Source organism: Xiphophorus hellerii, chromosome 17 (genome assembly GCF_003331165.1).
Source record: "Xiphophorus hellerii strain 12219 chromosome 17, Xiphophorus_hellerii-4.1, whole genome shotgun sequence".
NCBI classification, from domain to species: domain Eukaryota; kingdom Metazoa; phylum Chordata; class Actinopteri; order Cyprinodontiformes; family Poeciliidae; genus Xiphophorus; species Xiphophorus hellerii.
The window spans coordinates 13,381,902-13,398,362 of NC_045688.1; the positions used below are offsets into that span (position 1 = coordinate 13,381,902).

Consider the following 16,461-nt stretch of genomic DNA (forward strand, 5'->3'; position numbering starts at 1 on the left):
CTTTTTTGTCACATTACAACAAACTTCAATGCTTTTTAAGAAATGTTATATTCTAGACTAATGCAAAGAAGATGTAAAGTAGAAATAAAGGATAATGTACTGGATATTCTTCACAAAAAATCTAAAAAGTTTGGTGTGCATGTGTTTTGCTCTCAGCAGGTTCTAGAACCACCTTTTGGTAAGTCTTTTCTAGTATCTCATCAGCTTTGCACATCTGGAAATACAAATTAATCATTCTTGGTTATGAAAACAACTCAAGCACAACAACGTTCTCCCTTACCTGTTTGCTCTGTTCCTTGGTCTTTGTTCACTAATTTTCTCTAATAAATCTCTGAAGCCTTCACTGAACATATGGATTTATACTTAGATCAAATTAAACAAAGGTGGATGAAGTAGGTGATGTAAGAGTATGAGAATAAAGGGGGCCGAATACAACTATGTAAAAAAAAAAACAACGAGAGATTACAAACGTAAAGATTAAGACAAATCAAAGAAAAAAAGAAGAGGAATGACCAAAAATATTAAAACAAAAACAGATCCTGTATGTTAAACGACAGATCAGTGGGGAGGGGCTGATCTGCTGCAGCTGCGTAAGCAACCACAGTGCAGGAACAGCTGGGACAGAAATTCCAACAAACTTCAAATTTGGTAGGGAGGTGATTTAATGATGCATGTCCCATGGAACAAATTCTCCTGCAGCCACGGGTTAAAAACGTGGCTTCTGAATCGTTTCAGGGAGCATCAGGACACAGCCATTCATTCTGCTTGTTCAGCTGTGAGAGGGGCATGCAGCAACTCAAAGAGGGGAGAGGAGCAGGAAGTTGCATTCAGAGTTATGGGAGAGTGAGGGTGAATGAAAGCTGCAGATTGGAAGAGAGTCAGGGCATGGGGGGGGGGAGAGTTTGTTAGTTGGAGAGAGAAACTTTTTACCATCTGCTCAAGATTTGAGTGAAGCTGGGAAGCCTGTCAGATTGTCTTTACATATGGAACACTACTGGGGTCTGGACGCCGTACCGATGGATACGGATTTAGGAGCAGCAAATGCAGCCCGCCACAGTTTTATCGAATGGATGGAGGTGAGAAATGATTTTGAAATATGGTGACAGAAATAATGTTCTTGGGTTGTTCATTGTTCCTAATTTATTTGCAAGTTGAAAGATGGTGAACTGTTGGTATTTGTCATCTTTGGTTTAAAAAAAAACAAAAAAACGATTAAGATGGGATCAAAGCAGAAGGTTGTGGGGTTCGTTTCTACATTTTACTCTTCTGGTAAAAATCAATAATGTCACTCTGGGTTCTCTTAATCCTCTTTTGCTTTAAAATGCCAATATGCATCTGTGCTTCTTCTCTATGTCTTCTCTAAAGATGCATGCTGTCCCTCCGCTCATAGTGACTGTAAACGGTAACAGCAGTCACAGTTCTGGGAAATTACCAAGTGCTATCTTGGAGGACATTGAACTTTAAATTGTTGGCCCTAGAGACATGTGAAAGTATGCTGAGCATGTTTGTCCTCGCAGGAGGTTAGTTTTTGACCTGTGCAGTGACTAAGTAACAGAGGAATTGATTTCTGAGCATGTCATACAGCGGTGTTTTCCTTGAATTTGGCCAACTCCTTTTGATCGATTGAGAGGAATGCTGTGAAATTGAATTTTAGGAGCACTATGTTATTGTAACCTGTCCAAAACAATTGACCCTGTGACTATTGCAGGTGTCCAGTGATCATGGAGACTGCTGAGAGAATCAACACAGCTGTCGACAGGTTTGTACGAAGGCCCAGATTATTGTTTTAACCTCTGCTGCACATAAATGATTTCACCAGTGGGAAGTTGAACCAGCAACCCACTGGCTACGGGTCAAACCCTCTGCTCCACTGTCGCCCCAATTGAAAATCTTCAGAAATCTGGACCCCAGTTTGCAAAAATGTCCTGTTCCTCCTCTAAGATAGCAACTAAAACCAGCCGAAAAACTTCATAACTCAAACGACAATCACAGAGAAACTAATATCATAGTCCTGGAAAAACAAAACAATAAAATGTGCTTTGAAAGTCATTTTATGACCAAGATTCAGAAAAATCATGGTCATCTAAAGGCAATGTGGAGGGCAGCAAATTATATAGCAAAGTGTTGACTATAACATTGTGTTCTCGCTATTGAAGAAAATCGGCAAAATGTGGAGGAAGCAGCATGTGTATGAATAATCACCATACTGACCTTTAAATATAGAGTTATCAACCTATATTTAAACCAATCAATCTAAGGTGCGCCTTACCTGAAACCTGTTCTTCCAAATGTGATTAATAAATGAGGGCATAAATGAAGACAATTACTTTCATACACTAAAAAAAGTTTAAAGAGAGGCTTGTTTATATAAATATTACTCCATGTAAAGGATGTGGATATCAGTTTCAATATATCAATATATAAGATTAAATAGATTCAACTTGGTGAGAATATGAGGTGATATGTGAGAAAAAGGGTAAAATCTTTTCTGACTCAGTCACTTTATGAAAATAATGCTGGTAAAGATCTTGGGAAAACTGAGAAAGCAAAATGCATGTCAGTGACGGTGAAATTGTTTAGCTATTCTTATAAAAGAATAGATAAAAAATATGCCAAAAATATGATGTTTCTAAGTATTTTGCCTGTAAGGAGGTCATATTTCCAGGGCAATACAAAATAGTGAAACCTGTATAAATTTCAAAAATGCAAAACATTTCCCTTTCCAAGCCTGAGAAATGAGGAAAAGCATCCAGCTGGCCTTTAATCCTCCCATCCATAGAAGGTCCTTAAACTTGGGGCTTCCCATTTCCTCTAGTTTATTTATTAAAACTTAACAGTGCAGCAAAATTTGGCCCCAGTCCAAGAATGTGTTTATTTTGCAAAGATGATGAGAAGAAGATGATCATGAGCTTCCCCTCTGGCATTTACTCTCGGGCTCAGTTTTCCCACTGTCACCAGGAAAACTGAGCGTCCTATGACTGGTCACCCCACTGACCGCATGAGAAGTTCAGGAAACTCTGGTGGTTTTGTTTCTTTAGAAATTAGAAGTCTACATTTATTTTATTTCTGGCACAATATAAAGACTGACCAATTCATTATGAATCAAAAGTTAAAAGTGTGCTTTTATCCTTTGTTTAGGCAAAAGTTGGGCTTTCTTCGAGGGAAAAGTGTGACAGTGGAAGTTGAGGACATTGGGCAAAAAGTAAAAGAGACAAAAAGACAACCTTTTGCCCTTTTAGACAATCTCTGGAACCAGAGAGAAGATTCGTCAAGGATGGATTTCAGGAGACCAGTTTGTGACCTCTACCCCAGCGACAGCACCACCGTCAGAACCAAACATTCAAGATCCAATGGGGGAAACATCAAGGACAAGATTTCTCTTTGGGAGAACAAAGAATCCACTCTTTCACATTTACCTTCAAGTAGCTTGAGCAAGTGTGCCAGCATTAAAGGAACCGACTCTTTGACAAACGGCAGCAACAAGACTGTGGATAAGCAAAGGACTGAAAGTACCAGGACAGTAGCCAGTAAGGAGAAGGACCTTGGGAAAGAAAATGTATTAACGCGTGACGATTCAAGACCTTGTTCCCCCGATGAACTGCCAAAACAACCTCAAGTGGCTAATAGTGGCCCTAGGTCTAGTGAAAACAGGGAAAAGACTGCCTCAAAGAGATATACAGGTCACAAAGAAACTCCTCGAGATGATTCAACTCCTTGTTCACCTCATGTACCTGGGAATCAGCCCCAAGTGATCAATCCAAGCTCTAGGTCCAGTGACAACACAGCAAAAGCTGACGAGAGAAACGCAGGTCACAAAGACACTCTTAGTGATGATTCAAGACCTTGTTCTCCACCAACGAGTGAGAAACAGCAAGTTGGGATGCTAAAAAAGAGCAGTGAAAAGAAATCGTCAGAACAAACCAGTGAGGAGACGAGAGCGGTGTTTACTCTTTTCAAGAAACTAGAGACTTTGGGGAAGAACCATGGCAAAGCCCCCGCAGAGCTTGGAAACTACTTCAGCCCACCGGGCAAGGACAAGAAAGTTGAGGTGAAAAAGAAAGAACTAAATGATTCAGTTGAGAGTAGATCTTTGTGGGATAGAGAAGGAAGGGAGGATCAGGAGAACATGTACACGGAGCCGGGTGCCCTGCCCATCAATCCGGTGCCCAAACCCAAGCGTACCTTTCAACATCCGGCGACTGCCTCCATGGGAACGAGTTCGAAGGAGGGGAGAGGGAAGAGGAACCTCCCTCCGCTGCCATCCATTTCCTCTAAAGCATCCTCAAAGCCCCCCTGTGGTTACTATGGGAAACTTAGGGCAGACAGGTACCTTAACAACAGGTAAGAATGGTTTGAAATCAAATCAACGAGGCTTCTGGGAAGATTATGTCAAACAAAGTATTAAATAAAATCCATTGAGATCATCTAAATAACTTGCACTCTTGTGCCAACTATGACAGGAAACCATTTGACTTTGAAGACCGTACAAGGTCACCTAGCCCAGTTTTCGCCAGCCCCACGTCCCAGGAACATCACTATGAAGACATCTTGGGTCAGACAACTGCTTCATTTTATCATTTAACCATTATAACATGTTTTTGTGATTGAACATTTTCACTTTTTCTATTTTCTAGAAGCATTTATGAACATAACTCTGTTGAGGGCCATGCCACCATGTCTACATATCTAAAAAATATTATATAAACATTTGTTTGTTTCTGCAGACTCATCCAATGAGAACCCATATGAAGACATAGAGTTGGAGAGTCAATGTTCGCAGCAGTCTGTCCCCTCATCTCCTGGTGCTGATACAACAAAGGTTCACAAACAGAAAAGTAACAAAAGTACAAGGCAGCCGCAACATAAATGAGGTTATCGTAACGCTTTCCTGTCATTAGGCATCTAGGCCTGGTTTCTTCAGACAGAACTCAGGCAGAAGCTTCAAGCTACTGGATCTGAAGAGATCCAACCAGTCAGCCCACACCATCAACAGCGGAGGCGTTTCATCTCCGCCCCAGCTTAGCCCACCCTCCACCCCGCCTGGGCCTGAACACGGCGCCTGGATCCCAGGGGATCCCTACAGCCGCACCTGCCGCAGGATACCAACAGTCTGCATTACAAATCACAGGATAAATACTTTTACAAAACTGTATTTCTTAACACTAACTCAACCCTTTCCCCTCCTCTATAGGTTGTGCTGAGAATAAACAGTATATTTGAGGGTCGGAGCAGAAAAAAACAGCTGCGAAGGATGTATCACTATGCCGAAACTATTTCTGGAAGAGGTTTTAGTGTTTATTTTGCTCTGAAAAATTAAAGTTGAGTTCTTTTTATAATTGGGACAACAATGTGGATTGTTTGGCTTCCGTTCACAGTAACCGATGAGAACAGCGACTCAGAGAGTGAAGTTGAAGACAGATTAAAAGGTAAGGCGTGATTTTTGAGGTACATCACAAAAGCACTCTTAGCTCAAGAGGTATGAATATTTCCACAAGGAAGTATTATTTTATGCAGCCATTTTTAAATCGATCTTATCTTTGTGTCCTGTTCCAGTTCGATCTCTCCTGAGGCAGCCGAGAAAGACACAGGTCCACTACAAAGATTCCACCACCAGAAGCTGCTCTCTGGATCAGGAGCGCCACCAACGCAAGCTGTTTGAGTACTTCCTCGTTGTTTCACTGCAGAAGTCAAAGGTCGGCGACCACTATATGCCAGAAGTCACACAGCAGTTCCCCCTTAAGGTCAGCAGAGAAGCACTAAAGTTGTCTAGTTTGGGGGGGAAAAATGTCAGCTATGGCATTTATTTGTTCATGTTAATCCAAAGGTCAAGACAGAATTGGATTATCTATCTGGACCCTACTATTCTATAGAGTTAGGATGAAATTTATTTTTAAGAATAGAGAAAATCCACTCAATTGTTTTCATATATGTTGCAGTTGGAGCAAAGCTTCAAGTTTCTGAGGGAGACAGAGGATCAGCTGAAGATCATACCTCAGTTCTGTTTCCCAGACGCAAAAAACTGGGAGCCTGTGGAGATGTACCCAAGGTGAGAACACAACAATGTTACACAACTCTTATTGCCTTACAAAACTGGAATGTAGATCATAGTTAATGTAATAAAAAACTATACTGATTATGCTTTTATTTTCAATTTTACAGTGAGATGTTCTCCTTTGTTTTGACCGGCGAGGACGGCAGCAGGAGGTTCGGATACTGCCGCCGCTTACTGGTAAATATCAACGAGCAGGGTAAATAAAATAAAAATGACGTCACTGAACAGGAAGTGGCTGAATACCAAATGTCGGCTGAGTAAATAAACATGCCAAAATGGTGGACGTGCCTGTGGGAAAACGGCTCATCTCAGAGCCGAGGCGGAAGTGTCCGAGACTGGGAACCGTACTCTGCATGTGAAAGTGTGCATATGGTCCCGTTTATGGATCTCCAAAGGGAGTGAGCTCACTTTGTCAAACCCTAATGCGTCTAGAGCTCTACTGATGACCTTTGACGTTTCAAGATGCGACAAATATGTTTGTTTTTGAGCAAATGGAAGTGAGTTTTCTCCTGTGTTTCAGCCCAGTGGAAAAGGCCAACGCCTGCCAGAGGTTTATTGTATCGTTAGTCACCTCGGCTGTTTCAACCTGTTCTCCAAGGTAAACGCCTGCTACTGCGGAACCAACGCTACTGCATTGCAGGACTTTAGTGTTCGTTCGTACTTGGCAGGTGTTGGATGAAGTGGAGAGGCGGCGAGCGCTCTCCCCAGCACTGGTCCAGCCATTTATGAGAGCCATCATGGAAGCCCAGTTTCCAGCTCCAGGAAGAACCATCAACATCAAAACCTTTCTCCCTGGTTCTGGCACTGAGGTGAGACAAGATGACAAAACACACACAGAACATTAAGAAATGCCTTTCAATGAACTTCCATCAAATCTGTGATAATCCATCTTTGTATGCAAGTTACTTTAAGCAGATTGAGTGGAAGTGTATTGTTTTAGTTTTTTCCTGCATAGTGTTTAAGTATGTTTTAATATGTTTTGCATCATTATCCAGCTGAAAGACCCAAGGAGAACCCACTTACACTTTCCCTTTAGACTCCAGTAGATTTTTTTTCGTTCTTTAAAATGTCCTGATATCCTAGAGAATCCATAATGCAATAAAATCTGACAACATTCTCTGCTCCTTTGGAAGAGAACTAGGCCCACAGCATCACAGATTCTCTACCATACCCCACACTGGGCATGAGGTGCTGTGTTTGTTACCCAAAATTTTGATCTGATCTGACCGAAGTACATAGTTTGTCAAAGAAATGATGAAACATCCCTATTAATCTAAGTTTTAAATGGTATTTATGGTAAACTGTATTAAATGTGCAGGTGATGGAGCTCTGCCGACCATCTGACTCCCGTCTAGAGCATGTGGACTTTGAATGCCTGTTCTCCTGCTTGAGTCTGCGGCTTCTCCTCCGCGTGTTCAGGTCTCTGCTGCTGGAGAGAAGAGTGATCTTCACCGCTGATAAGCTCAGGTTGGCGCGTTCACGTTCAGTGCGACCAATTTCCTCAAGCTTCCCAGCAAGCAAAATCTCTTTGGAATTAGATTTTGTTCCAGACGCCCTCCTTCCAGTGTTTATTAAACTGTGCTGGTGGGACTGTTGCCTAGGGGGGGAAAAAATGTATCTCTGGGATGTTGTCATTATGAAGTTGGATAAATTGTGGGTGGTCCAGAGCAATGTTTTTAAATAAATGTAAGGCATCCTAGGGATTAGGAGCTCATGCAAGAGTGACATCTGGAGCTCTGGTGGATGAATTGTTGGCCAGTTTGTTTGCTCCACTGGGAAAAGCCAGAAATGGTGGCGTTTGATTTTCCATGATTAGAGTTGAGCTTTGGCACCCTCTAGTGGTGGAAAAGTGTTCTTCCATTAAATCCTCCAGCATAATTTCACAGCTTAACCCCATGTTCTCTCCTTGCAGTACCCTCTCCCAGTGCTGCCACGCAGTCGTTGCTCTGCTCTACCCCTTCGTCTGGCAGCACACCTACATTCCGGTGCTGCCCTCCGCCATGTTGGACATCGTCTGCACTCCGACCCCTTTCATTGTCGGCCTGCTGTCCAGCTCTTTAGCCCAACTCAACGAGCTTCCCCTGGAGGAGGTCAGACTGGCAGCAAACTTAAAGGGGCAGTATTATGTAAAATTGACTTTTCTGAGCTTTACATCATGTCATGTTATTCCCTCATCAAATCATACCTTCAATATTGCCTTGATTCTTTCATGCATGTTTGAGGAATCTTTTAATCTCCCGTGGCAACCATTCAGCTGAGTATAAACTCCTGGATGAATCTAGTGCCGGCTTTGAAATCTAGATCCTCCTCAGAGTTGTTTCCTAGCTTCCGCCTCTCTCCTGCCATCCTCCCACTTGGCTCCTTCAGACTAGTCAGCAGCAATTAGCAAACACCTTGTGTAAGAGCTACTTCTCAGTACAGCACTGATAAAAGTGCTGTACTGAGAGGAGCAATGTTATGATGACTTCCTGAAGGCGGAGTTTCAGAAAGAACAGGAGTTTTTCAAGAACCAGAGGCCCAATTTCGAGGTGTTGAATTAAAAAGCCAAATTTCTTTTAAGTCATTTTTATAACAACTGGAGGTAACAGTTACTAGATTGTGCTATGAGTCTGGACAATACATAATGGTGCCCCTTTAAATTTTGCATCCGACACTTATTCTTGCTTTTGTTTTTTTTATCAGTACAGTTTTATGTTTGCTTGTCAAAGATAATACCTCTTAGTTTTTCTGTGTGCAGGTTCTTGTCGTGGATCTAGGCAATAATCGACTTCTCAGACAGGTGAGTGCATATTTCTACATTTTAAGTGATCTTTATGAATCAGGACCAGCATTGGCCTTCTCATTAATAATCATCTTTCTCTGCTGTCACATTTAGTTGGATGATGAGGACTCAATACTACCCTCTAAGCTCCAGTCGGCTCTAGAGAATGTTCTAGAAAGAAGAAGAGAACTTGCTAATGACAGAGGAGCAGACTCAATCAGTGGTGAGACAAAACAGGGCTTTAAAGTGATCAGTCTGTGAAAGTATGATTATGTGAAAAAGGCTCCAAGCAGTCAACATCTTATGTTTAACTTCTTAATCTAAAGGCTTCTTCAGGTCCTGGGTTAGGAGTTTCATTGTTATAAGTTGTTGATAGGGCCGTTAAGATAAATGAAAGGGCATTCCGAGTCAGTGACCGTCTCTTTATTACCTTGGTGACTATTATATACCCTAATATGGCACATTCACACGAGTCACTTCGACCTTGAAGACTGTACACTCCTCTATTTTTAGCTCAGATGAACAAAGACATACAATGTTTTCATTACGATCTCTTGGAGAGTGATAATGAACTGGATCATAGACCATTTTACACAGAAGAATAGAAAAGAAACAATCGTAAAGTTATTCCCACTGGGAATATCCCAGACCTGCCTGATATAGAAATAAGAAATTAAGACAGTGCAAAAAACAATCAATAAATTAGCATTCATTGAAAATTTGCTTCAGGCACTCTGACCAGAACCACCAATCTAAATGTGTAATGAATGAATAGGGCCAAGAGCTACTGCAGGTAAAATATTAACCGTTCACGACTTTCCCCCAAAACATAACTTAAATATGCCTCTGATTTCGGTTGAAACCCATTTGTGATTACACACATTTCTATGAGAAATACTTGAAGTTAAACAGAAACCATATATTCAAAATTAGAAAAAAAACCCTCTTTGAACTCATGGCCAACTAAAATCAAAAGGTTTTTATTTAAGAATGCATAAATTATTGAATAGAGCATAAAAAGTGGAGGAAAAAGTTGATGTTTCTTTAGATGTTTTGTAGCATTGTCTATGTGTTTGCAAAGGGGGTTCCTGACCAGAAGGTAATGCTATTGAAGGGGTGATGGCGTGGAAAAGTTTGGGAGCCCTTGAGTTTTATTAGACTGAAAAGGTGGATGGACTGGTTGATGAAAATCCACCTCTTTGTCTTTTTAGACACTGGTCATCTTAGCACCGTTGTGTCTGAGGCCTTTGTCCGCTTCTTTGTGGAGTTAGTTGGACACTATCCGCTGTTCATTACCGCCGAACGTGAAGACGGATATTCCTCCTCTTCGTCGTCCTCTCCCGCTTCCTGCGCGTTCCAACGCGAGGGGTTCCGGAAAGCGATCCCTTCCAAGACCGTGCGCCGCTTCTTGGAGGTCTTCATGGAGACCCAAATGTTTGGCTGGTTTATCCAGGAGAGAGAGCTCCATCGGCAAGCTCTGAGAGGTACCAAAAGGAGAAAGAGGGGCTTCGGGTTTGGGAGATTGAGTGAATGTTGATGATTTTGACCCTCCCCGTTATTAACAGGACTGTTTGAAGTGAGAGTGCAGGAGTATTTGGATTCCATCAATGAGAATGAACACCGGAGGGTCAACAGATTTCTCAAAGGATTGGGTAAGAATGATTCGGATCAGTTAGCTTAACAAGATGTTGACTCAGTCCCACCTTAAATTATTCTTTTTTGATTCCTCCAGGAAACAGAATGAAATTTCTTTCTAAGAGATAATGAAGAGACAACAAACAAAAGAAGAAGATCCTGATTAGAAGCTCAAGGATATTTCTTGGAACTTGTCCTGTTTTTTGAGAACTTTTGACCAGTGAGGTTAAAAGCTTCAAGAATGCCTAGAGACACTTTGACTGAAAAGTTGGTGAACCATTTAAAAGCAGGTTTGTATCTGGAAAGATGACGACACCTGGAACTAAGGATTTATATAAATATTTCAGATCTGGGTTGGGAGATTTTCAAATGGGAATGTATATGGTGCCATCTTTTTTGGCATTGTGCAGTATGCTGATGACGAAATAAAACAATGGTTTGACTTTATGTTTGTAGTTTTTTTCTACTGTTTCCAGCAGGGGGCTGTATTAGAGAGAAGAAAATGACAAACCTGCATGCTGCTCTGAAAATCCTTCAGGTTTCTTTATGGCCATAATATTTGTGTCTTTCTATATTTTTGTTTGGAAAATTGATTAAATTACTTCAGGTCAAACAAAAACTACATTCTTGGGGGCGGGGGGGTGTATATGTTTGTATACCAGTATAAATGTATCAGTGTCCTTTTCTACTATTTTAATGTAGTTGAGGATCTTTTGCATTTTTGACTGTGATGAACATCAGCGTGGAGTTGTTGGTAAAAGATTCACTGCTTGGTTCTTTTAATCATAGAAACGAAACGGATATAAACCCCACAGGAAAGACGGCATTCAGTGTCAGTATGAGCACATAACACATCTGCAAAGCAAAGGATAAGTAGTGCATTGTTTAAAATAAAGGCATATGCCTGGTTAGTGCCTGTTGAGGATTCCTGAGTAGAGAGTCAAGACATTACTTTCTGACATCATGAAGTAGGCAAAAAGGTCTCGTAAAGCAACGCATCCTGGTTTATAGAAGTTTAAGACAGGAACCTAAATTATTGTAACCCTTTCCAGACTGATAAATGACATATTTCTATGGCTGTGGGACTCCAGTGAACCACAGAAGAAAATATCTAACAGAGGTTAAATCAAGGTCACATCTACCTTCAAAACCAAGATTCACTGTGCCTTCTCTTCTAGTGACACTACATAAGCCAAATGATCAGATCTGTTTCAAGAACGCTTTTGTATTTTTCTCCCAATTCCCCTGTTTTTAAATTCTCGAGTGGAAAAGTGCAAGTCCTCAAAGGCACATCCTGTACAAGAACTCCAAAGCTAATAACATTTCTGAAAACACCACATGAATTTGAGGAAAAATGGAAACAATGAAATATATTAAAGTGGTTTGTAATGAGAACCAGAGCAGACTATAATACTCTATTGCCACAACAAAATCCCCAGAGACTCATCTGCTATCAAATTTGTTAATGCCAATTGATCACTTGAGTTTCTCTTTTGATCTCATCAAACAAAACATACACAAAGCAGACTAAATAGTTTTTGTATTTTGTGAAATTCCGTTATGATAATCTGTCCTTCACGGCGCATGGATTGTTTTTCAGTCATTTACTGCAAGTCAGTTAAGTGAAAAAACAAAAAAATTCAGATAAGTTACTTGAAACTTGTATTTACTGTACTGCATTACTGGCAATTATCCAAATTTTGGGTTGCATGTAAAAAAAAAAACAGAATTTTTTTACCGCAGCCACATTTTTTACTTTTTTCCCCCCCACTAAGCTTTTATGTCAAAAGTGGTTTGGTCTCAATCTAGTCATCCTCATTTTAGCTTATAAAAGTAATGATTCCTGAGCTTAAAGCTGCAAATCAAGTCTTGTCAAATTAAGAAATAAATCTTTTAGGGGAATTAAAGTTTAAATATGACAACATTTAAGAATGGAAAGTTGGCAAAAATAAAACTGATCAACTTTGAAAACCAACTCAAGAAACATGGTTTAATACCTTTTCTAAAAATAGATGTTCAATATCTGTGTTTAACTATACCTTTAGTTCCTTTACCTGTTTGTCATTAGTGTTAATTGTTTCTAAACATGAACAAACTTGGACTTCTTCATGTCATGGGATAAAACTAATTTACAACTTCAAATTGCTCACCATGGATAAAAATATATTTATTGGCTGAATGTACCAACTACTGAAAAGCGATAAATTAAGAGAATGTTCTTTAAAGTTACACACCTTGCTTATTATCTTCACACTAGAAATGATCTTCCAGCTATTTCATGCCAACTTCTAATTATTCACAGTATCACTTTTGACTTTTTGCTTGTAGATTGCGTGGCCTCCTATTGGTTAAGGGATTTGCTCCTTGCTAGAAGTTCTGTATAAGCTAGCTTTAGTGTGCAGCTTTTTTGGGCTAACATACCAGTACAGACCAAAAGTTTGGACACACCTTTTAATTCAATGAGTTTCCTTTATTTTCATGACTATTGACATTGTAGATTCACACTGAAGGCATCAAAACTATGAATAACATGTGGAAATATGCACTAAACAAAAAAGTGTAAAACAACTGAAAATACCCCTTATATTCTAGTTTCTTCAAAGTAGCAACCTTTTGCTGTGATTACTGCTTTGCACACACTCTGCATTTTCTTGATGAGCTTCAAGAGGTAGTCACCTGAAATGGTTTTCACTTCATAGGTGTGCCCTGTCAGGTTAATAAGTGGGATTTTTTGCCTTATAAATAGTCATGAAAATAAAGAAAACCCATTGAATTAGAAAGGTGTGTCCAAACTTTTGGTCTGTACTGCATATTAACAGAGAAATTATATTAGCTGTCACATCTTTGCCTCTCTGGCTGACAAATGAGATCACAAAAAGCTGTAACAGTGAAATGATAGTGGGTTTTAGAGATGTATAGAGTCAAACGAAGAGATTCATTGTAGCATTTGCTGCTTGGCTTAAGCGACTCATGGCTTAAAATATGAGAGGGTAAGATTAACTTCGCACCATGCCACATTTATTTGGAACTGTATATGCTGTACGCAGTCTGTACCAGATAAGAGAAGCAGCTAAAAGAGGTTAGCTTAAAAACAGTTCATATTGTTAGCTTCAAACAGCTCATTTATATCTTAGACGCTACTCTGAACAGCTGAATTTGAACAAAACCTCCTGTTGTGATTCTTTGATTGAATAAATAACCTGTATTACCTGTAATATTGATGATAAGACCGAGAATGTATTAAGTAGCACGAGTTGACACAAAAACAGTTAGCTTACCGCAGGGGTGCCCAGCTCTAGTCCCGGAGAGAAACTATGGTGCAACTTTTAGAGGCATTTCTTCTTCAACAGACCTGAACTTAATTAGGTGATTACCAGGTCAAGACATGCTAATGAGGGAATTTGACTCCGGTATAGTGAAGAGGGGATACGAGGTTGGACTCTCTTAACTGGTTTCTAAATAATGCGGCTTCAGTGCCCACCATATTTATTCGAGCCACAGGTAAAAATTTGTAGCACTTCTTGAAATGTGAGCTTTAATTTTTTTATTTATCATCCACAGCATCTCCATCAGAGGCAAGATAACTTTCTTCCCACCTGGTACTTCCAGTTGTTTTAGTCTTTTACTTTCATTGTTGACAAGGGCAAAGTGATTGCCCGGCATCATATTTATAACCCAGGGATAAGTTATTAACAGCTAATTAAAAGTTATTGAGCAATGGGAGCTGACAGTATCATCACAAGATCATAACAAGATGAAGGGAACTAATGAAAAAGCACAACTAATAGCAGTAGACTTTTATAGAGTACTGAGTACAATTTTTGTAGAGAAGTCTGTTTGGAAGTCAGACTGTGATGTGCTTCACTGACACAGACTTCTTTCATAATTTTATAATTATAATTTTAAGGTATCACTTACGTGCGTCTGGCTTCTTCTTATTTACGTCATTGACGATTTTTATATCATCAATGACACTTTGAAAACAATCGTATACGTATCCGGAATAACTATATGTGACGGCCACAAATCGGATTTTTTTGGGGGGTTGAAAAGATGGGAATCAGACTGCTATGAAAAAGCCGGATTTGGGTAAATGTGAGAATGACAAAACAAGAAATACCAATAAGAACTTAAATGCAAAATTCAAACGTTACAACCTAGTCTTCAGTTCAAATATTAATAAGTAAAAATTGTGTCTTATACAGCCCACACTCACATTTGATTTGTATTTAAACCTAAATCCAAGTTTTTACAGCAGCAACAGCTCTAACATATATTTATTTAATAAAACATTTCCAACATGAGGAGTGCAATCTATAAGAGCTTAAGAAGAAAAGCAAAGGTTTCACAACACAACTCAACACATCCACCTTCAGTAAGGCTGTCAGAGTTACAAATGTGAAAATCCCTGAATTGCTCCTCGATTGGGAAAGAAGCTGCAGTGCAGAAGTCATTTCAGGAAGATGAATGGATGTGATGAGTGAGGTGAACTGACTGCAGCTGAAATGTTTGATCAGCTTGCTCGTGCTGTTGGAGCCTGAATGTGTTATTGTTCTGCTTGTGGATTTGTGTGGACTATGTGCAGATGTCTGAACCCCAGACCTCATATAGTCATACCTCGTTTCCTGCCAAGCACCTGGCTGTGATTTCAAGAAAGTTAGTTAACCGGTAATTATAGGTCTGATTAATCCCAACCAGCAGGAGTTAACCTCCAGAACCTTGCGTCCTGCATCAGTAAATTTCTGTGGCTAAACTTCCTAAACCCTCACTTCTCACACCTTGTGTTTCTTCAGTCAGGTGGTAAGTACTCTTCTCCACCACTTACAAACAATAATAGTTTGTTGAAACTCTAATCTTCCCTCCAAAGTGCATTTCACTTGTGTCTCTTACCCAACTGGATTCCACGTTTATGAGACACTTTGCAGCCATCACCTCTGAAAATATCCACCTACATGTCAGAACCTGCTGGAAGATTCAGCAGTGCAACACACTGCATCTCAAACCATCCAACCAGCAATAAAATCACTCTATCATCATGGCCCATTAAAAACCAACCACCGATTCAATTAAGAATCCTCTGCGGAGATTTAACGGCCTCATTCCAAGGCTTTGCAAGCTTGCATTTCGAACTCCCTTGAGGTTGCTTTTACTAATTACAGGATTCATGGTGTGATTTACGAAGGCGCGGAGGTGCAGGAGCCAAGCGCCTCTTACCATTAATCAAAATGGAGAGTTTAGTGTCTGCTGCTGACATTTTGTTTCAGCCTTTTCTTTGTACATTCACACCTACAACCCTGGAGCCAAAGGATCTGCATAGATTTGAGAGGGGAAGAAAAAGCTTAGTTCATGGTGGCTGTAACTCCCAAGTGTCAGAACCGGTGCAGAACAAATTACCCAGACCCGAGACTTTGTTGGGCTCCAGTATGGTATGTAGATGTTCTTGACAAGTGCTTTTGTGCTCGACTGAAACTTGGAAGTCTGGTTCACAAGTGTAACGGCGGTGCCACGCTATGTTTTCTCGAGTGGAAAAGTGCAAGTCACTGTTAAAGAAGGGGTATGAGGAGCCTTAGAGAGTTGCTAGAGAACTCAACATTGTGAATATAACGCAAAGAAATGCATCTAAAGTGACATGCCAGGCAAGGAGAACATCAATCTGACAAGGAATGTAAAGGCCAATGGTAACTTTGTAGGATTCACAGCTCAATTAGGATGAATTTATTGACAAGATAATTATTAGCCAGCACTACATAATCCATCCTTAATGGAAGAGTGGCAAGGAGAAAGCCATGGTTGAAATCCAGCTATAAGAAGTACCATAACACACGAAAGAAGGTACTCTGGTCAGAAGAGACCCCAACACAAGTTTACACATAATGTGTGGCAGAAATCTAGCAGCACATTGTACTGAACACAACATCTCAATGGTAAAACAAGATGGTTGCCAAAATGTTAAAAAGTTCAAAGGAGTTTCAATACTTTTCCAAGACTCCGTGGAAAAAATCTCAACGTGCGG

The 16,461-nt window shown here is 40.2% G+C and overlaps 1 protein-coding gene and 1 long non-coding RNA gene across 2 annotated transcripts in view; one reads left to right on the forward strand and one right to left on the reverse strand.

The window, feature by feature from the left end:
* Window positions 1-670: 670 nt before the first annotated feature.
* Window positions 671-10,895, forward strand: LOC116737072 (DENN domain-containing protein 2A-like). Its single transcript, XM_032590034.1, has 20 exons — window positions 671-1,076; window positions 1,709-1,759; window positions 3,139-4,341; window positions 4,461-4,552; window positions 4,725-4,819; window positions 4,899-5,108; window positions 5,192-5,285; window positions 5,376-5,426; window positions 5,554-5,741; window positions 5,937-6,046; window positions 6,160-6,229; window positions 6,573-6,650; window positions 6,721-6,861; window positions 7,371-7,519; window positions 7,965-8,142; window positions 8,790-8,831; window positions 8,928-9,036; window positions 10,025-10,297; window positions 10,379-10,465; window positions 10,546-10,895. Exons 1-20 carry the CDS (start codon window positions 1,042-1,044, stop codon window positions 10,575-10,577), a joined length of 3,288 nt encoding a protein of 1,095 aa, XP_032445925.1. The 5' UTR covers window positions 671-1,041; the 3' UTR covers window positions 10,578-10,895.
* LOC116737073 (uncharacterized) overlaps window positions 6,760-16,461 on the reverse strand; it is a 48,673-nt gene continuing 38,971 nt past the window's right edge. Inside the window, exon 4 of the long non-coding RNA XR_004342729.1 lies at window positions 6,760-6,856. This is a non-coding gene — a long non-coding RNA (uncharacterized LOC116737073). The remainder of the gene's footprint in view (window positions 6,857-16,461) is intronic.

Coding starts and splice junctions, on each gene's coding strand:
- LOC116737072 (XM_032590034.1), top strand. CDS start 1,042: ATGCAGCCCGCCACAGTTTTATCGAATGGATGGAG. Junction 5,109..5,191: donor CCTGCCGCAGGATACCAACA/GTCTGCATTACA, acceptor CCTCCTCTATAG/GTTGTGCTGAGAATAAACAG. Junction 5,742..5,936: donor CACAGCAGTTCCCCCTTAAG/GTCAGCAGAGAA, acceptor TATATGTTGCAG/TTGGAGCAAAGCTTCAAGTT.